Here is a 20464-nt window from a genome sequence, read left to right on the forward strand (position 1 = left end):
TGTATGTGCACATGTAGATGTGTGTACACGTGTGTGCATGTACTTGTGTGCACATGTGCGTGTGCCCGTCCTTGCACACGCACCTCCCCGTGCCCGCTCCCGCGCTGCTGCCGCGCGCCCGCGCCCCGCCCCTTAGCCCCGCCCCTGGGGGCGTGGGCCCACCGCCCTCGGGCCCCGCCCCGCTGCGCGCCGCCGTCACGGGGGGCGAGGAGGGGCGGGGCGGGGCGGGACGCGCGGCCTCCGCTTCCGGGTTGCCGGCCGGGAGCGCGCAGCCGGTGAGCGGGGGCGGGGCCGGGCCGGGGGGGGGCGGGGAGGGGGCTGGGGAGGGAGGGGGCTGAGGGGGGACAGGGGCTGGGGGCTGGGGCCGGGCGCTGCCGGGCCCTGTCCCCGATCCTCCCCGTTCCGTGCCAGCAGCCCCCGCCGGCTGCCCGTGCCTCGGGAGCTCCGGTAGCGAGGTTCCCGCGAGCCGCCGGCGGCTGCCCCGTGCTGGCCGTGCCCGAGGCCGGACGGGGCCGGGGGCCGGGGGCCGCGGCCCTGCCCTGCCCCCCGCCGGTCCTCGCGGCCCCCCCGCCGCCCTCCCCTCGGCCGCCCCCGCCGTGTCCCCCCCGGGCCGTGCCCTCCCCGCGGGCCCGGTGGCCGTGACCCGGCCGGGGCTGGCGCACGGGGGCGGCACCGGCTCGGGCGGACGAGCCCGGGGGCACCGGGCTGGGGGGGGCACGGGGCGGGCTGGAGGCGGCTCTGCCCCGCTGCTGGGGTAACGCGGCCTCTGCTTCGCCGCCACCCGGAGCTGCCCGCGGGGGCTGGGGCACGGGGCCGGGGCAGGAGGGGCCGGGTTCGGTAGCGAGCGGTGGCTCCTCGCTGCCCTGTGGGCCCCCGGCCGCTGCTCGCCGCGGGCACCCCTCTGCCAGGCTGCGGTCCCCTTACGGCTGGAGAGCACCGGGCCTCCAGGGCCTGCAGGGCCACACCTGGGGCTTTCGGGGCCCCCCCGTGGCTGAAGCAGGGCTGGGCGTCCGTGGGGCCTTCGTGGAAGGCCGAAAGTTTCCCTCGTGCTGCAGCCAGGGCAGGACAGAGCTGTCCTGACGCAGGGCTCGGGCTGCCCGTCCCGTCACAGCTCCCGTTCTCCCTGGGTGGATGGGGCCCGGCCCTGTGCTCGTGCTTGGAAAATGAGTGGCTCCGTCTCCAGGCCTTGAGTCAGCGGCTGACGCCGTCCCATCGGCGGTTGTTTTCCATGCACAAAGTGCCGGTGGTGACTCGGTGTTTATTTATAACTTGTCGGGAGAGCGAAGCGCCGGGCTTTGGGACGGAGCGGAGGGTCACCGCCTAGGCTCGATCTCAACAAGCAGCTCCGGGGCTTGGGGCCGCTTTGTTGCGTTCTGGGAATCGGACGGCTCTGCTCACGCACCGCGGGCTCCCTTCCTTGGTAGGTAAACCACACGAGCTGGCCTTCTGCCTTCTTGTTTTCTGGTTTATTTTGTTCTACTTTGGCTGTTTTGCTCAGCCCACAGAGCCCTTGAGGTGGCGGGTGCTGGGAGGCCACGTGGGGTTTGTGCCGTGGACGTGCTCCTGTCCATGCCCGCGTGTCCGTCCTGCGCCAGGTGCACCTGGAGACCAAACCCGGCGGTGGCTTTCCGAGGGCTCCGTGAGCATGTCGGGCAAGATCCGCCAACACGACATGTTTGTTGTGCTCACTGCTCGGGGAGGTGCTGCCCCAGCAGATCGCTGGGTGAATTCATGGCACTGGGATGAACTGGTTGGACTGGTCATAGCGTGCGTCCTCAACCTCCTTCCTCCCGGGGAGGCTGGAGGAGCTGAGGCCAGCAAGGGAGCAGAGGTTTTGGGGACACCTCTGCTGGGGTCCATCCTGTGCTTAGCAAGTCTGGAAGAGTTTGCAAAATCATCCCTTGCTGTGACAGCTGGGAACACGGGTGGCTGGGGCAGCCCCAGAGGCAGCACTGGCTCTTGCAGGAGCCACTCAGGTGCAGCAGCAGACGTGCCACCCTGTGCCCACTGCTGTGTCTGTCCCTCCAGCAGTGCTGAACCTCAGGGTGGCATCAGGCGAGCTGTGGGACCCATCAGCAGGAAGGCAGCAGGTAAAGGGGCAGAGTCTGACACTGGCTGAGCCTCCACGGCACAGGGCAGGGATGGGGACGGCTCCCCGTGGTCTTCAACCACTGCTGCCGTCACCTCGGCACCCTCTCCGCACCTGCTGCCCCCTGCCAAAATGCTGGGCAGCAGCTTGGAGCCAGAGGTGAACATTCCCGTAATCGCTGTGCTCCCGCCGGCCTGTGTCGCAATCCAGGGAGAGGAAATCTTATGACAAGCAGTGGCAAAAACAGTTTCCTTTTCTATTAAACTCTGGTGAACTCCGGCCACGCTGGGGATGGAGCTGGAGTTGCTCACCAAAGAGCTCCTGACCTGGGGCTGTGCCAAGATGGACCAACCACCCGCGCTGCTCAGGCTTTGGGATGCTCGGGCTTTGGGATTCACAGGATTTGGGCCACCTTTGCCTCCACAACTGGCCTTTGCAGTGGAAGTGCGTGGTCATACCCAGACCCTGCTGTCCACTGCTGGCTCTGTCCTCTGCTTCAATGGCAAAGCCACAGTGAGTGTGTCAACTCGAGGGAATACGTTTCCAACCCCTAGTCTTTGGGAAGCTTCATAGCAGCTGCTGCTGGAGCTTCTCTCAAGCTCATTTAAGCACCAGAGCACATTGTGTTGGAGCTGGGATGTGGCCACGGGCCAGCAGCCACGCGCCTTTGCTCCCAGAGCCTCCAGGTACACGCCGGTGTCGACAGACGGCTCCTAAGAGCTGGGTAGGAGGCCAAACATCAGAATTAAAGTCTCTTTGTTCTCTGCTACCACCTTCCTGTTACAGACAGCTCTGGCACAGCAGACAGTTCTCGGTCTGGCTTTGCCAGGGTTTCCCATAGTGGAGGGCAGTGGATTTTTTCCTTCTGCTCTGCGTTCTGCTGGGAAAGGGGCGACACTGGAGCATCTGCCTCTGAATGGAGCAACTGAGAACCGCATGGAGAGCCCTGAAGTGGCTGCTCAGACCGCTCTGTGACAGGCAGAATTGCTGTCACCTCCACATCCCCCCTGTGCCACCACAGTGGCGATGTCATCTTTGTTTTTCTGTGTCCCATCATTCGGGCTGCCCGGCCAAATGCAGGTGTTTTGCTGTCCTCGCTGCGTGCCTGGTGGTTGGCACTGCAGGTAGTGGGGGAGCAGAACAGAAGCAGTCCCTGGCCCTGCGCACGGCGCTGGTGGCTTGGCCAGCGTGCAGCCTGGCGTCTCACCGGGTTTAGTAATTAACCTGCAGAGGCTAATTACTGCTCTTGGTCTCTCGCTGTTGGCCACGCTCTGTTCTGTCTGTTCCCGTGTGGTCTTGGGTTGGTCCCGGCTGGAATGTGGCAGCAGTCTGGCTGGGAGCGCTCGCTGCTGCGTGACTCCGGGTGCCCTCTGCACGGCAGGCGGGTCCCCCGTGAGCCCAGTAGGTGACCAGCACTCAGACACGCTTCTCCTCGTTGTCCCAAAGGTGACATGTGAACACGGTGCCGGGAGCAGCAGCAGCTGAGATGCATTCGAGCCACGCCGATGACCCCAAGGAAGTCATACAGGTGAGTACATCACATGTGCCCTGAACCCCAGCCTGCTCCGGTTGCTCCCAGTGCAGCCCCAGTTCCTGGCTGGACGTGGTCAGACACGGCTGCGCTGCCAGCCGGGGCTGGGACACTGCAGGCAGGAGAAGGGTGGCTGGTGCTGGCGGAGCATCCTCGGGTGGTCTGCGTGGCTGTCCGAGTTGGAGCAGAGGTGGGTGGCTGCAAGTTAAACCCCACCAGGCTCCACCTTGGGATGTGCACTGAGGAGCTGGGGAGGGTTCTTGGCCCCTTACCCGGGGAAGGAGCATTGCTGCCGAGGCTGTTTGGGGTGTCTGGACTTTCTTCACTCAGCCTTTGGAGTCTGAACACATTTCACGAGCAAGGTTCAAACGCGGCAGTGAAGTCTGTGTCTTTAATTCATCCTGCAGCAGAATTATTCATGCATGACAGATAACATCGCTTGCACTCTTTAATCCTGTTAGCCCATGGTTGCTGCTCGCAGGCAGGTTGCTTGTGCTGGCAGATACGGGGGCAGCTGGGAAGGGGTGATATAATCAAGGATACAGCATGTATGTCCCTGAACTACAGCTGCCACAAACCTTACTTAGGTGCATTTCCCCTCCTGAAAAAGTATTTGGGGCTGGAAGTTTGTTAGGAGAAAATTTGTGGCTGAGAAAGGTTGGAGAGGAGAAGTCATTTGAAAAAATGTTACCGAACATCTCCCTTGCAAGGAGAACAGTCTCTCTGGAGCTGGGACTTGAGCAGCCCATCTGAACCCCAGCTCTGCCCCCTCCATTGCTCAGTGGCAGCGGCTGGTGCCTTTGGGTATGAATTCGGAGGGCTGCGTGATTGACACCCAAGTGCCAAGTGCTTGCTAGGTTCACGGCCAAGTTGGCAGAGTTTGCCAAATGTCTGCTGGGAAGTGCAGCTTTCATTTTAAATAAGGCTGACTGAGACATCTGGGCTCAGCTGCATTTAAAAAATCGTTTCCACCAGCATAAAATTGTTAAATTCATTGAATTTGCTTCTTTTTGACTCTGGTGGAAGGAGGAAGAAAGCAGAACTGTTGGAATGTGAAATCCCCATGTTACGGCTTCTGAGCTCACCCCGGCTCCCAGAAGAGTACAGCAAACAACACAAGCTGTCCTCTCAAAAGCATTTGCCACAATGGCTTTGATTTCTGTGAGGGGTTACCTCCTTAGCGTTCCTTGTTTATCACCCGTGCTTATTTAATCCATGTGTTTTCCCTGAGCAAATGCCTGGAAAGAAAGAACCAATTTCTTTTCTCCACCCTCTTAAGCAATGTGATGTCTTTGGAAGTGCTGCACGCTCTAAAGGCAACCCCAGAAACCCAGTGGGCCCCAAAACGTGAGCTAAAGGAAGAACTATTTGCATAAATTACTTGTTTAAAAAAGGCAATCGACGCTGATGCCAAGAGCGTGAGTCCCCAGCTGGACTGGTTCAGCTGTAATGCTTGCTGATGGTCTCTGCGGGGCACGTGGATAAAGCAGGAATTGCATGGTGCCTCTCTGGATGAGCCTTGCAGTTTTGGAGCCCTTTTATTGCCCTTTTTTCCTGACACGTATCCTTACTACCTAAGCCTGCACCTCCTGTGTTGCAGCTGATCAAGAAGCAGCTGGTGAGCGCGATCAAGGCGCTGCAGAAGCAGTACGTCTCTTCAGATGCCGTTGTGACCAGCGACGATGGGAACGCCAACACCCTCTGCAGCGCCCTGGAGGCCGTCTTTGTGCATGGGCTGAAGGCGAAGCACATAAAGACAGAGGCAGGGGGGAAAGGGAAGAAAGCAGGCGGCCGCCTGCCGCTTCCCCAGCCTGTCTTTTGGGGCCTGCTGAAGAGCATCACGCACCGGTGAGTTTGCACACCCAGGTTTCTGCCCTCCCTTTGGCACCAAGAGGGGCAAACACCACAAAATTTTAAGGGGAGCTGGCTGGACAGGGGTTTGCTTTGCTCCCGCTCCCTGTACCCTTCATCCCTACAGCCAAAATGTTGGATAGTCTCAAAGGGTGTCCTGCTGGGCAGGGGCTGCCCAGGACCACGGCAGGCTCCGGAGGAGGAGGGCAAAACCCCTCTGGAGCCGAGTGATGCTGTGGGGCTAGGCACAGGGCACCTGCTGGTACCAGCACGGCCTCTAAGCATGTGCTGGGGGTTTGGTGACATTTGGGACTTAGGCAATGTCACCACTTAAAGCTTCGCCTGCACCAGGCGTTAAACTGCTGTGCCAGCTTGGGGCATGCTCCTGTTTAATTCTGGGGAACCAGGCTGTGTAGGGGGGCTTGGTGTCCCCAGTGGGACCGGAGGACCGTGACTGCACAGCGCAGGGCCTGGTCTCCCTCCTGGCATTTACCTTTTGGGGACAATCATGCTTCTCTTCTCCATGCCCAAAAAGAGGAGAATCGGGCCTGACCTTATCTGTGAATCTTGTGGAGTTCTCGTGTGTGTAGCTATCATTACTTGCTGGGGTTTTTGAGCCACTCCCTAGGCAGAGTCTTTCCACACAAAGTAACAACCCACAAAGAAGTATTTTTGAAAGCCTCATCCAACGCCATCAGCGACTCTTGAATTATGAAAGAGTGGATGAAAATAGCAGATTCACACGGCATGGGGGATATTTTTGTGCCCTTTGAAGATTTTCATCTTTGAGAGACAGATTAAAAACTTCAGAAAGTTCTGCTCTAATTTTTGTAGCATCTGAAGTGTCGACTACAGAGGTATGAGCTAGGGCCAGGGGGGATTAGGAAGGATGGTGTCGCTGTTGGATTTGGGGAAAAAACAGCTGAAGTCAGGAGGCTGAGACTGGTTGAGGAATTTCACTCAAGCCTTGTGCTTTGCTTTTTGGCTTGCCATGGCGGTTTCCACTGTGTTTTGGCTGGTGGGAAATGTGGAACTAGAACTTGGACATATGGTTGTCACCAATGAGTGACACAAATGAGTTTTCCCCTCGTCTCCTTCCCATGGTCCAGGGCAAGCACAGAGACACTGGAGATGTCTCCAGCCAGAGCAGCAGTGCCCAGGGGCACCCCCCAGGGATGGCTGGGCTCATCACCAATATATTTGGTTTAGAGGAACTCAGTAGTTGTTTTTTTTCTCTCTGTGGGAAACCACATTTTCCACGGAACAAAGATTTTCCACTGCCTGTTCTGACCCAACTCCTAATCTCCCATAGCAGAACAGTCTGGCAGCCCGGGATGGACTAGAAATGCAGCCCCTCACCTCCTCTTCGATTCTTTTTCTCTCTTGCCCCAGGAACATTGTCTCAGAGCTGGAACAACTCATTTTTATCAACACGGACGTCGGCCGCTGCCGGGCCTGGCTGAGGCTGGCTTTGAACGATGGCCTCGTGGAGTGCTACTTGAAGCTGCTGCTGCGGGAGAGGCCGCGGCTGCCTGAGTACTACCAGTCCACGGCTCTGCTTTTGGACGCTGAGGAGTGCGAGTTCCTCCTTAGCTACCTGCAGGGCTTAACATCCTTAACCTTTCAGCTGTCTTATAAATCGGCAGTGTTGAACGAGTGGACTGTCACCCCTCTCTCCCTGTCCGGGCTGTGTCCTGTTTCGGAGCTGCTGGAGCCCCTGACGTCCTCGACATCGGAGCCCCGGAGAAAAGCGTCGCTGGGTTCCATCTCCCAGTCTTCGGGATCGGATGAGATTGAAATTCAGCCCTCCATCCTGCCCATCAGCAAAACCGGTGTCAAAACCAAGCTGACATCGTCCTCGCTGAGCCTCAACACAACAGGCTCGTCCCAGCTGTCCTCCAGCCTCGGCTCCGACAGCGCCCTCCAGCCTCACTGCGCCCAGAGCCCCGAGCGGAGCGAGGAGCCGCTCTCCTGCGACTCTGACCTGGGCACAGCCACTGCCGAGGACCTGGACAAGTCACTACAAGAGTGAGTCTTTCCCCAGACCTCTTCAGTGGGATTTCTAACCCCTTTATTTTCTCTCTATAGGTAGGAAGGCTTTCTCCCCTTTTTAACAGGCTGCTTTTTCCTCCTGGAAATAGCCTGAAAGGTTAAAAGATGAAATGCTTGGCACAGCTTGCCAGGACCCTGCTGCCAAGGCAAATGAGTACCTGAGGACTGAAGTGTGTGCCTGTCCTCTCTGCCAGGGCAGACACGTCAGAAAAATGCTGCTCCCTGCTTTCAGGAATGTGACATCTCCATGGCATACGCTTGGGGCTTTTTGGCAGGGAAGAAATGAATTTGGTCATAGGAAGGGGTTCTAATTTGCACCTTCTGCAGATACTTCAAAGGAGGAAGGTTGTTAGTTTGTCATCCTCGTGATTTATTTCTGCAAAACACTCAGACGGCAAGCACAAGGATCTCCAGCAGGCTGTATAAGCTCTGAGTAATCAGCAAATATTTTCCCCGCTGCCCTGAAAAACGAAGGATGTGTTGTCTGACTGAGCCTGGCCTTGGGGTGGCGTTTGGCAACTGCACGCTGCCCGGTGTTGGCTTTAGAGAGGGCTGCAAGGCTGTGAGCACAGCTATAACTGCTGCATCTCACCCTGCTTGCTTGGAAGAGGCCACCTTTAGTGGCAGAGCCAGAGCTGGGCAAGGGCTCTCTCAGATTGTGACCAAACAGCCATTTCACATTGGTCTGAAACAGCAAGTGTGCTGAAATTCCCACAAAAGCAGAAACACTTTGCTTTCAGTTGACCAGCAGGATGAATGCCTTTAAAACCTTCTTGTTTCAGGTCACTTTATGCCCATGTAACAAGCAAAAAAACCACACGGAGGCAAGTTTTAAAACAAAAGTAGAATTTTGAATGGAATGGTCAAACTGAAACGGGAGACTTGTAAATGAAACATTACCTTTGTTGTAAATGTTTTTTTGGCCAGAAGAGTTGTGCACATCAGCCCAAGCTCATGAGGAGTTTTGAAGTGCTTAAAGCTGACATTTTTGGCAAGCTGGTTAATTGCTCAGTTATTTCCCAAGGTTTAGAGCTCTTGCCTGCGCTTCCCCATCAATAACAGCGTTGTTACCTACTTCTAGGATTTTGCATTTTATCATAATTCTGGAAGAACCACCCTTGATTTGACTAAACTCGCGATGGAAAGACTTTGTTTTGAATTTTCAGCTGGGCTGGTTTAGTTTGACTTGGTGCAGCAGAGGCATGGGACCAGCATCTGGCATGGCCAAGCTCCACTTAAAGTTGCTTGTTAACGGTTACAAAAACATCTGAAATTTGGGGGTGTGTTCAGGAGTCATACCATGGGCCGGGGGCCCATTAACCCCTTAGTGTCAGAAGTAAATGAAAATCCAGTAACGCAGGTCAGTAGGAAGAGCATCCTTTGTGGGGTCTTTGGCTGGTGATGGGCTGGCGGCTGGACAATTTGTGTTTCCTGGGGGCAGGGCTGGTGCCTGGCAGCTTGGAGCTGTCAGCCTGCCGGGGCTGAGCCCTGCTCTGGGGGCTGGCACTGAAGAACCAGGCACAGCCGCATGCTAGGTCCAGGTCAGCGCAGCTGCACCGAGCTCACTGCTGTTTCTTTCTTAGGGTTCTGTCTGAGTTCAGCAAAGCCAAGCCGAGCCACGATGCCCCACCAGACCAGCTCGTCCCCGCCGTGCTGGGGTGCTCCCCGCCGCAGCCCGCCTGCCCCCCAGCACCCCCGGCACCCTCTGAGGATGCTCGCCCACCGCCACCTCCCACCAGACAGAGGGGCAGTGTCCATGCTGTCCCCCAGGATGATGCCGGCGTCCCAGCCCCGCGTCCCGGCGGCACTGATGGAGCGGAGGAAGGCGGCCACGGTGTGGTTGGCAGCAGCAAGGGCGGCCACGCGGTGTGCAGCCCCGCGGCCGAGTACCTCCTTTCTCCGCTGCCGGGTTGCCCAGTAGGTGTCCCAGCTCGTGTGCTGCGCTCCCCAGTATCCTTGTTTTTATGCTTCCTGATCTAATGGGAAAGGAAGGTGAAGGTGGTGACAACTTTGGTAGGCTCTAGTTTCTCTGAACTCTCATCTTCAGGGCCACCGGTGGCACATTTGGTATAAATAACACATAACGCGAGAATCAGCAGGAAGAGGTGGTGGGAGTGCTCCCTGCTCCGTGCACACCTTCCTGGGCCCCACAGAGGTGTGGCCGTGCAGCCATCCTGGGCATGTTGGACCTAAGTAAATATTTCCTGGCAAAAAGAATTCCAAAGCATTTGAAACCCCTCGTGGCAAGCTGGTTGTCCCTCACCCAGTCCCCAACAAGAGAAGTTTTCTGTTTTATTAATGATATCTGAAGGGTGATGAGCTCTTGCACAAATCTAGCCCTCAGCTCTCTGAGCTGACAGAACAGCTCAAGAATGGATTTTCTCCTGGGCTGGGGCCAGGGGACTTTCCTTCACCCTTGTAAGAGGAGGGAGAAGCACTACCTAGGCAGGAAACAAATTGCAGTTGTGCAGTGGAAGAACATTCACCCAACACATCTGTTCCCAAAGCAGGATGGTGTTCCCTGGTGCTCAGGCTCGCCTCAGGAGCAGTGCACATCCCTCTTGCAGTCCTCTGCGATCCACTTGCTTTTGCTTTTAAGAAACCCTTCGAACAGTCCCATCCCCTGCCTAACTCTGTCTCGCGCCTGACTCATCCTTCCACCCCAGGGAGGTTAGGATCTTCTTTGCACACCAACAAGTGGTTTCTCTTTTGGGTCCCGGCTCCTTTCGGCTCCTTCCCGGTTATCCCATTTCCGCTGCTTCCTCCTGGCGCTGGGCCAGGCTGACTAATCTGCGTATAACATACGGTGTCAACAGGAAATCCCCTCCTGCTTTCCCATGACTCATGGAGCAACCTGCATTCCTCGCCCCAGAGTAAACAGAGGCTTCCTATAGCGCCTTGTGTTCCTCCTGTAGGGTGGCGCAGACTCTCCCGCTGTGACTTGGTTTGTGGTCGGAATAAAAGGCTCTTTGATAGCAAGGTAGGGTCCTTCCTGGTGGGACACAGCCCTGGTGGGACACATCCCTGGAAGGGATGCTCTGGGTCTGGCAAGGCTGCTCCCTTTTGCAGGAGGCCTGATCTGGGTCGTGTTTTGCTCCTGGTGTTTGTTCAGAGGCCTGTCCCACAACCTCTCTCCCTGCTTGCAGCCAGACAAACTCCTGGAGAAGTTACAGCTTTGTGTTCTTTCAGCTTAACAGACGTCCTTCAGCTTTCAGGTCTCAGCCCCTCATGACATAGCGAGACAAATGTTTTCTCTGCCTTCCCCGCTTTGCTTTTCTTCTCAAATAGACAGCAGAACGTTGCTTGTAGCATCCGCTTGCAAGACAGGACTAGGACCTAGATGTCTTCTCTGCTTCTCCCTGGTAATAAATAATGTTCCTGGCCCCTGCTCCTGCACTGAGCTGGTGTCTCACCTCACCTCAGAAATGCTTGCTGAACCAAAGGCCTTGCATGTGGATGTTGCAGGGAGTGTGCTCCTTCCCCAGAGCCCTCTGTGACTTCAGGGCAGGAGAACCAGTCAGTTTGTGTTTCTGGGCTTCCAAATCGCAGCGCTTCTTTGTGGCTCAGCAGAGGGGTGCTCTCAGCCCTGCAGCAGCGCTTAAGGGGCACTGTACATTGCACTTTGCTGCGCCCCAACTAAACCTACGGTCAGAAAGCGGTTTGGTGATGTTGTGGGTTAACCCAACCAGCAGCTCAGCACCACACAGCTGTTCGCTCACCCTCCCCTCTCCCTCTGTGGGATGGGGGAGAGAATTAGAAAGAAATGAAAGCCTGTGGGTTGAGATAAAGACAGTTTATTAGGACAGAAAAGAAAGGAAAATAATAATAATGATGATAATAGTACTACTACTAATAATGTGTACAAACAAATGATGCACTGTGCAATTGCTCACCACCCGCTGACCGATGCCCAGCCTACCCCCAAGCAGCCGGTCCCCCCACCCTGGCCAGCCCCCCCCATTAATTGTTCACATCACGTCCTATGGTATGGAATACCCCTTTGGCCAGTTCAGGGCAGTCATCCTGGGTCTGTCCCCTCCCAGCTCCTGCTGCACCCCCAGCCTGCCCACTGGCAGGACAGAGCGAGAAGCTGAAAAGTCCTTGGCTTAGTGTAAGCACTGCTCTGCTACAATTAAAACATCAGCGTGGTATCAACATTATTCTCACCCTAAATCCCAAACACAGCACCCTACCCGCTACTAGGAGGAAAATTAACTCTATCCTAGCCAAAACCAGGACACGTGAGGACAACCAGGCAGCAGCCCGACGTGGCGAGGTGATGCGCAATGGTGCCAGCTGCACCCTCAGGCTCATTGAGCACTTCTTCCTCGGTGTGAGCAATGACAACCTCCCTGCAGGGTGGTGTTTGCTCTGTCACCCACCCGTGGACATCCCTGCCGTCAGCTCCCCAGTTGTGTTAGCCAGGCAGTTGGGGCAGCTGGCAGCCCGTCCACGCTCCCCGAAATAGGGCCGCTCACTGGCAGCGTGCAGCCAGAGTGTGCTGGGGGGGCCAAAGTCACTGTGCTGGGTATGCATGGGGCCACCGTGGATGCATGGGTTTGAGTTTGTTGGTGAGGTGTCTTTTTTCATACATTTTTTTTAACAGAAAAGAAAGAGTTGGATCTCGGAAGATGATTTCTACAGGCCTTCTGCAGGAGAGAGTGGCAAAAGCCCAGCTGACATCAACGGCTTCGTGCCAGACGGTGCTGGGGAGGGCCCGGCCCCGGGGCTGATCAGTGCTCTCGACTTGGAAAGGCTGTCGGTGCCTTCCTCACGGGGCGGGAAGCCCAAACTCTCACCCGAGCGGGAGCAAAAGGGCTTCAGCGTCGTGCATCGCCGGCAGATGGGTGCGTGACCCCCACTTTAAGCACGCGTCTGCTGCGGGCAGCGCACAAGGGCTGGGCAGGGAATTTGGGTGGTCGCCTGTCTGGGAGCAGCCCTTGCCATCAGCTGGTGGTGGTGCTGGAAGCTCCAGAAAAGGCAGAGATCCTCAGTGTGGCTGAGCCCCCCGTAGCTCTGGTGGGAAGCCCTTTAGGGACAGAGGACGTGCGCTGGGTGCCTCTGCCCCCATGGCTCTGCCCACCTTGCAGGACAGATTTCTTTTACGCCATCCCTCTCATTCTTAACCTCAAAACCAAATGCATGGGGACGATTACAGGGGCCCAGCAAGCAGGTCCTGCAAACTCCTGCCCCGTTGCACCTCCCAGCAGGACTGACTCAAAGCTGCAATGCCTCTGGCTGCTGTCCACGAGCTGCCTGTCGGCTCTTCTCTGCCCACCTCATTTGCCTTTTGGTTATACTGAGACGTTTGCTTTTGCCCAAGGTCTTTCCAACCCCTTCCGAGGACTCCTGAAGCTTGGCACCCTGGAGCGGAGAGGAGCCATGGGCATCTGGAAGGAGTTTTCCTGCGAGCTGTCACCACTGGAGCTCCGGCTCTTCCTGGACCACGAGGACCGCATCTGCGTCGAGAGCTACTCGCTGCTGCGGTGCGAGTCGCTGGCGCTGACGCACTCGGACGGACGCTTCGAGCTGGTTTTCCTGGGGAAAAAGCTCTACCTACGAGCTCCTTCTCGAGACGAGGCCGAGGACTGGCTGGACAGGATCCGGGAGGCGCTGCAGAAGTGCCGGCCTCAGCTGGAGGAGGAGGAGTGGGAGACGCTGGAGTACCCCGAAGATGGTGGCGAAGGCAGTGATCCCGCTGCTGTCCTCCAGTACAACGAAGCACCTGGGACCAGCTTCGATTGGACTTCAGCTCATGAACCAGAACTGGATGCAATCAAAGAGTCTGTTCTGTACGTGGACGTAGACAAAACATGGGTCCCTTTTATTTTTTCCCTGTCACTGGAAACCTTGAAGTGCTTTAAGGTGAGGAACAATGACAAAATCTTAAGCAACAGTTATGGCATAGAGACGATCCAGGACATTCTTCCAGACACCAGCCTCGGGGGACCATCGTTCTTCAAGGTGATCACCTCCAAAGCTGTCCTGAAGCTGCAGGCTGAGAGCGCAGAAGAAGCAGCATCGTGGAGGGAGCTGGTCCGAGGGGTGCTCGCCTCCTACCTAGAGGTGGCGGAGGAGGCCCTGACGCTGGGTGGCAGCTTGGATGGCAACTCCCAGGTCCTCCTCAAGAGCATCGTGAAGGAGAACGGCTTCTTGCTGCAATACCTGGTGGCCATCCCCGTGGAGAAGGGCCTGGACTCTCAGAGCTTCATCTGCGCAGGTATACGGGGGCTGGTTTGAAAACAAGGATCCCAGCTCTGTCTTGGAGGATAATGTCAAGTTCATTAAGGTTAACGAGGTGACCAAATGCTCTGAGCCCTGCTGCCAACCCCTGTAGCAGGTGGCACCAAAGCCCCTAGGTTGGGCTTCACATCCCAAAGCAGTGGCGTCTTTGGCAGTCCCTGGGCACGGGGTGAGTCCCCAAATACCAGATCCCCATCACACCCCTGCACTGCCTCCAAGGTCAAACTGGGCTGCTGCTGGGGTCCTGCTTAAGAGATTTATGGTGTAGACAGCAGGGACATTGGCTTCAGTCAAACTCAGGTGGACCTGGTGGAGCTGAGGGGCCCAGGACCCCCTTTCTGGGCATTGGGTGGCCCCAACCTGTGGGGAAGGTGTAGTCAAGGGCAAACCCGAGCCATGGGGGTAGAGCTGTTTTTCCAGTAATGCAGCACAGGAGCAAACGTTGCGATGGGTGTGACAAGCCAATTTTGTGCAATGTTCGTTTGACCTTCAGCACAACGCCTCCCAGCACGCTGGGTGACGCTGGCTTAATAGGATAACGCTCTCTGACCTCTATGGGAGGTGTAATTTGTTCTTTACCTCAGTAAGCCAATTAAACTTCAGATTTCTTTCCGGCTTCAATTATATTTCTTGTACCCCCCAGCAGTTTTTTTTCTAGATCTCCTTTTTTTTTTTTTTATAAGGTATTTTTCAGTCTTTTTTTATTTGGTCTCTACCTTCCCCTCCAGGCTCTGTCCTGCACCTTCCACCTACCAATAGATGGAAGCAGCAAGCCAAAAAGGCCGATCTCACTTCCCAGTTTCTTTGTGTAGGTTTCCTTGGGCATCTGCCTGCCCTTCTCCGCAGCTCTGCCTCCTTCCACCCAGTTCCGACCTGTGGCTCAGGATGCCCGTGCTCGCCCTTCTCCTGCTGTGCCACCCTTTTGGTACAGGAGTGGGTTCTTTGTATGTCAGAGTGGGACAAGCCAGAAGAAATAGAAGCATTTTTGTTTAATGCAGAGAGCAACATCTGAGCTCCATTGTTTCTTTTTACTGCACTCCAGCTACTCCAGAGTGCAAAGTGTTGGACGTTAAAGCCTTGGCAGAGGGTGGTGGAGCAGCCCCAGCTCTTCCCAGGGCAGACACAGCCTCCAGCTGCACCCGCTGGAGCTCAGAGACCCACTGACTCTGTTGGTTATTTTAGAGAAGTGAACCCAGTAAAAATAGCACAGAGTTTTCCTGTCTTTACGACTCCAGCTCAGATGTGCTCGCTTCTCCAGCAGCTGTAAAAGCCATGCACGCCTCCCCTGAGACCTAAGCCAGGTTCTTGCAGGGTTGCACACTGCTGTGATAGAGGGGTCTGCTCTTTTGCTTCTCCCAGCCCCATATTGCCACTCATGGGTGCGGAGCCCGGGCTTTGATGCTGCTCCCTGCAGCAGTGCCATGCGGAAAGCAGAACCGGGTAGAGCTGCTGGGGCCGGTGGTGGAACGGGCAGGTGGGATTTTGGTTCTTCCCTGGCCCACTGTGATGTTCTTACAGGTCAATTTTCCTAAAAGAAGGAGAAAAACAGTTTGAATTGAACCAGTTTATGGATCAAAAAATGTGGTGGGTTGAGGTGCCTTGTTTAGGAATGTTCCTGCTGGGCCATTCTGATCTGAAGTCCAACTCCTTGTGCAGGAAGGTGCTGGGAGCTCCCGGCCAGCGTCCTGTCACGTGCTTTAGCCAGTCTCTGACCCTCTCAAAGATTTCCCTGCCCCATTCTCCCCACAAAAGCTTCTCCCCTGCTCCAGCAGCAGCATGTTGGGCCCTGGGGCAGCGCGGGTCCCCTCTCACCATCTTCTGTCTGCCCCCCGAAGGCTGCTCCAGGCAGATCGGCTTCTCCTTCGTGAAGCCCAAGCTCTGCGCCTTCTCTGGGCTCTACTACTGCGACAGCTGCCACCGGGACGACGAGACGGTGATCCCCTCACGCCTCATCCACAACTGGGACCTGACCAAGCGAGGGGTAAGCCCAGGCTGAGTCCATGCTGAGCGCAAGGAGATGTCCCTCTGAACGCTCCCACCATCAGCAGGGGTGGAAACATCTCCCCAGGCTTTCCCGCAAGCCCCTCACACCCAGTCTCTTCCTGCTGCAGGTCTGCCGGCAGGCGCTGAAGTTCCTCACCCAGATCCGTAACCAGCCACTGATCGACCTCAAGCTGGTCAACGAGAGCCTCTATGACCATGTGGAGAGGATGAGGCGAATCCTCCGGAGCAGGGAGCAGCTGAAGCTGCTTGGAGATTACCTCATCATGTGCCGCAGCGGGGCCCTGAAGGAGCTGAGCAAGCGGTGAGCACCCTGAGTCCCCTCTCGTGCTCCAGGGTTTCACCTTGCTCTGTCATCGTTGCTGCCGTAGGCTGGGGGTGCCCAGGGTACTGGACAGGATCATCTCCTGGCCCTTGGGTCTGTGCCCTGCTCCTTATTGTCTCATCAGGGTGAGGACTGGTTTTCACCTCTGTGTCATGTGCTGGAAGAAGTTACCCGTCTGTTTGTGGGGCAGCACGTGGAGATGGGACTGAGGAATCGTTTTCCTGACCAAGGCTGGACAGGAAACACCTGGGAAAATAGATATTTTTTCCCCCCTTTGAAATGCTCTCAAACAATTTTCAATGGCAGGATTTGGGATGTGTTGTTTGGTGTGAAATCAGGTTTGCAGTAACATTGAGTCTGCATCGCCTGGGCTCTTTTTACTGTGAGGCTGTCTGAGATGTGGTCTAAAGTGTCTAACACATTCCCCTCTGTGCTTGTTTGAAGGCTTGATCACAGGAACTACCTCTTGGAGTGTCCCCACAAGTACAGTGTCACTGATCTGCGGCAGGTGAGAGCTTTGCATTGTAGTTTTGCTGATACAGAACATCCCCATTTCTGCCTGTGGAGACACTGCGTGGAACACAGCACTTCTTCAGCAGAAGATTTCAGGCTGCTCAGTTCCTTTTTGCCTTGCTTTCTGTTATCACGTGCCTTCTGCAAGTCTTGCACATTAGCTTGGAGGCTAAAATAAGTGACCTGTATCCTCCAAGAACTGTGGAGATTACACGGTAACTTGTTTCACCTCCCATTAAGTCAGTATTGCTCATCACCGTACCAGCTGCCATCTGTCACAACTTCTGGAGACGGTCAGTAGGCTTTACAGCAGTAGAATTTTGCATTAACCCCAAAGCTAGGAACCATCCTGGCAGCTTTTGGGTGCTGCTGTGGGTTTATTTTGGCATCCCATTGAGATGCTAAACCCCAAGGCAGGCACGTGGGATCTTGGGTTGATTTGGGAGGACAGCCTTGTCTCCATAGGCAGCACGAAGCGTGAGTGCAATGTGCGTTTTGCACAGCGCACACCCCTCCAGCTGCAGGCTCCGTGTGCCTGATGTCTGTGCTCCACAGATAGCTGATGGCATCTTCGAGACGTTCCTGCAGTCTCTGATCCAGTTCGCGTCCCATCACGTCTACAACTGCGACCTGTGCACCCAGCGAGGCTTCATCTGCCAGATCTGCAACCGCAGCGACATCATCTTTCCCTTCGAGTTTGACACCACCACCAGGTGAGTGACGTCTCCCTCGCTTTGTGCCTGAGGATGGGTGTGTTTACTGCTGGGCTTTGTGTTTTCTGTTGAAATCCTCCTCTAAAAAGACCAAATCCTTCCCGCATAGAGCCTGTTGCAAGGTGTAGGTGCTGTAGCTGGAGGGTGATTCTTGTCTCACTGGATCAGCTCAGAACTGATTATAAACCTTTTCCTGGCAGAGACACTTAACAGGCTGGTGGTCTGCATGAGCTTGCTTTGCCTAAAAGCAGCTCCTAAAACATCCAGAAGCTGCAGAAAATATCACGAAGTCTAGGGTCCCCTGGTGCGTTTTCTCTGCAAATATTCCCAGGGTGGCTGAGCAGGATCGCTCATTATCCCTCCTTGCTGCAGGGACAGCACGGTGCTTGTTAAGAGGACAGTGTCCCCAGGGAACTGATTTTCCCTGTTAAGAGCCCGTGGGCACTGGGAAGAACTGGCACATGGGGCTGAGCTGCGCCGGCAGCAGGACAGAGGTCGCGTGTGCTGGGAGCTGGGCTCTGAAGTTGTCGACCTCCTTTGTGTCAGGGGAGGCCGAGTGGGGTTTTGCAGCAGGAAGGCAGCTCAATAACATCCTCGCTGAGCTGAACCCAGCTTCCTGCCCCTCCGCCACGCGTGTGACAGCCAGCCGCACGGGTCACACCGCGACTCGCTGCAGGATGCAACCGAAACGCCTCCGAACAATAACCCAGCCGGGCGAGTGACGTTTGCATTTGCAGCAGCCGCTTCCTGAGGCCACCGTGCTGCAGGTGGAGGCAGAAGCTGCTGCTTTTGGGGAGGGGCTCACTCAGAAACTCGCAGGGCAAAACCTCCGCTTCGCAACCCGCCCCCTGCAGCAGCAGGAGGAGGAGGAGCCGCCTGAAAAATATTCCCCTGGGAAAGCACAGGGCACCAGGCAGCACCCTGCTGTCCCGTCTGTCTGTGCACAGGCGGTTTCCATATCTCAAGCAACTCTGGGTTTGCACCCGCCTGCTGGGAGCAAGGTTTGAGCCCAGAATTTTCATCCCGTGGTATTTTGGCGGTCTCCTGGCACATTGCTCTGCATCCTGCACTCCCTCTGCCGTTGCTCTGTCTGGCAGCCCCTGGTTCCTTTGGGAAATGCAGCTCAGGTCTCACATGGCGCTGGAAGCTCAGCTCCAGGTTGACGGCATTAAACAAGGCACGTCTGCAGTCAGCTGAGCACCAGGCATTTGCAGCGCTCAGGGCATTTCAGCTAGCTGACCCACCGGCATGTGGATCAGCTGCATTTTGCTGCTGCTTGCAAGGTGAGAAAGGTGGGGATCCATGACAGGGAGAAGAGGAAAGTGAGCCCAGCCTCTTAGCACTGACTGCTGTTTACTCGAGATAACTCGTGAACGCCCCTCACAAAATGGGTGTCTCCCGCAAGCCAGCCCCACACAAGGTGTAATTTACAGCTGTTTACATTCCTGCTGCATCGCGGCCGCCCTGGTGCAGGCCAGCTCCAAACGCTGCACTCAGAGGCTGCCCAACCCCAGGGTGGCTCTCATGTCCCCAAACAATGTCCCTGGCTGTTCTGCAGGCTGTGACACTGACTTGTGCAGGGTGGGGGTCTCCAGGCTGTGCCCCCAATGTGGCGAGCAGAGGGGAAAACCTTGCAGAGAGCCGCATCTTGTCCTCGCCAGTACAGCTGGGCTCAGGCTGCCCTGTGACTTCGCAGGGTTTAGGGGCTCAGCCTGCAACATTTTACTTGATCTTGTGCTGCTTGGAAGCCTCTTCCCCCTCCTGCCCTGCTCCGAAAGCAGAGTGCAAAGCTCACAGCTCACTTGATATCTTGCTCTTTCATCTGCAAAAAGCCAGCAAGGTGCTGGCAGCTGATGCTCAGTGCAGGGGTTGCTCTTTCGGGCAGAGCTGCTGCTTTTCTCCTGTGTTTGCTGGAGGCAGGGCTTTTGGTGGATGAATTACTGCTCTTGCTAGCAAAGCTTGCCGTTTTGTGTCCAGCAGGTGGCTGGATCCTGCCAGGGCCAGCCGATGTGTCGAGTCATCAGGGCTTGTCTCTCTCTGGGCACTTACTTGGAGGAAAGGGAAACAAGGAAGCATCCCCAGGTCCAGTTTGGTGGGAGAAGCACAGTCATTGCCCGATGTTGCCAACAGGATGGGATTTTCCTTGCTTTGTTCTAGGTGCAGTAACTGCAAAACCGTCTTCCACCGGGAGTGCCAGGCCAGTGCCCAGTCCTGCCCGCGCTGTGAGCGCCGCCGGCGATACCAGCAGGAACAGGAGGCGGATGGTGCAGGGCCAAGCCTCTAGCACCTGTGGATTGGCCCGAAGACAGCACTTGGCCTCTCCGAGAGCTCCAAGACAGCCGAGAGTTGGGGGCTGGCATGCTTGGAGGTGGCAAGCATGGACCCCAGGAGCTGCCAGTGCTGAGCAATGAGCCACGGCTGGGGGCTGCTCCTGCACCCAGGAACCCTGCAGCCTTCAGGGGCTGAGCCAGGGGAGCCAGAGCTGGCCGGGAGCGAGCTGGTGCTGTGTGGGGCTGGGGCCAGCAGCCACCTGCTGCCGAATCCCCCAGCAGCGCTTCCCCCGGCGATGGAGATGCAGCGGCTTTCCCGGGTGCACATCAGGATTTCAAATCAAGGGTGTGGATAAACTGACATTGATTAAAGCTCTAGTTTTTTAGGATGTTCGGTACAGAAAACTGCTATTTTTATATGTAGGGGTTTTGCACAGAACTCGCTTGCCTGCTTGTGGGGGCACTAATGGCAGCCGCAGCACGGGGTCAGGGGGATGAAGTGACACTTGTGCCTTCAGCGATCTGAGTGCGTGGGGCAGGCAGAGCATCGCCTGCGGGGAGAGCCCACGGCACTGTGTGGCCTTCCCCGAGAGGAGAGCTGAGCTGCTCCCCCTGCCTGCTGATTTTAATCCTTGGCCAGTTGTGAGGCCACAAAGAACATTTTATTTTATTCTCACTCTGGTGCAAAAATTATTAAAGTTTATTTAACAACAAGTGAATCTGCCATGTTTGCATCTTCTGGGTTTGCTTCTCCACAGGGGGTGCTAAGCCAGTACCTCGGCAGGAGGGGTTTGCTGTCAGTGATGTGACCTCGCCTCCATATTTGATGTCCTCCATGTTCGCATCCACCTGCAATTTTGGGGGCTGCTGTGGGTG

General features: G+C 56.2%; 1 protein-coding gene across 2 annotated transcripts; it reads left to right on the forward strand.

The window, feature by feature from the left end:
• Positions 1-232: 232 nt before the first annotated feature.
• PLEKHM1 (pleckstrin homology and RUN domain containing M1) lies at positions 233-20297 on the forward strand. 2 transcript variants are annotated; one of them, XM_082779138.1, is made up of 12 exons: positions 233-275; positions 3536-3617; positions 5221-5468; positions 6864-7499; positions 9107-9440; positions 12130-12370; positions 12847-13743; positions 15602-15747; positions 15878-16071; positions 16537-16600; positions 17161-17318; positions 19476-20297. In XM_082779138.1, exons 2-12 carry the CDS (start codon positions 3576-3578, stop codon positions 19600-19602), a joined length of 3087 nt encoding a protein of 1028 aa, XP_082635264.1. In that variant the 5' UTR covers positions 233-275; positions 3536-3575; the 3' UTR covers positions 19603-20297. The 2 variants fall into 2 exon arrangements, with proteins under 2 accessions (XP_082635264.1, XP_082635263.1); XM_082779137.1 differs by lacking the exon at positions 233-275 and adding an exon at positions 380-1420.
• The last annotated feature ends 167 nt before the right edge of the window (positions 20298-20464 follow it).

The sequence above is a fragment of the Aythya marila genome (assembly GCF_965140915.1).
Source record: "Aythya marila genome assembly, chromosome: 25".
In the NCBI taxonomy this organism is placed as follows: domain Eukaryota; kingdom Metazoa; phylum Chordata; class Aves; order Anseriformes; family Anatidae; genus Aythya; species Aythya marila.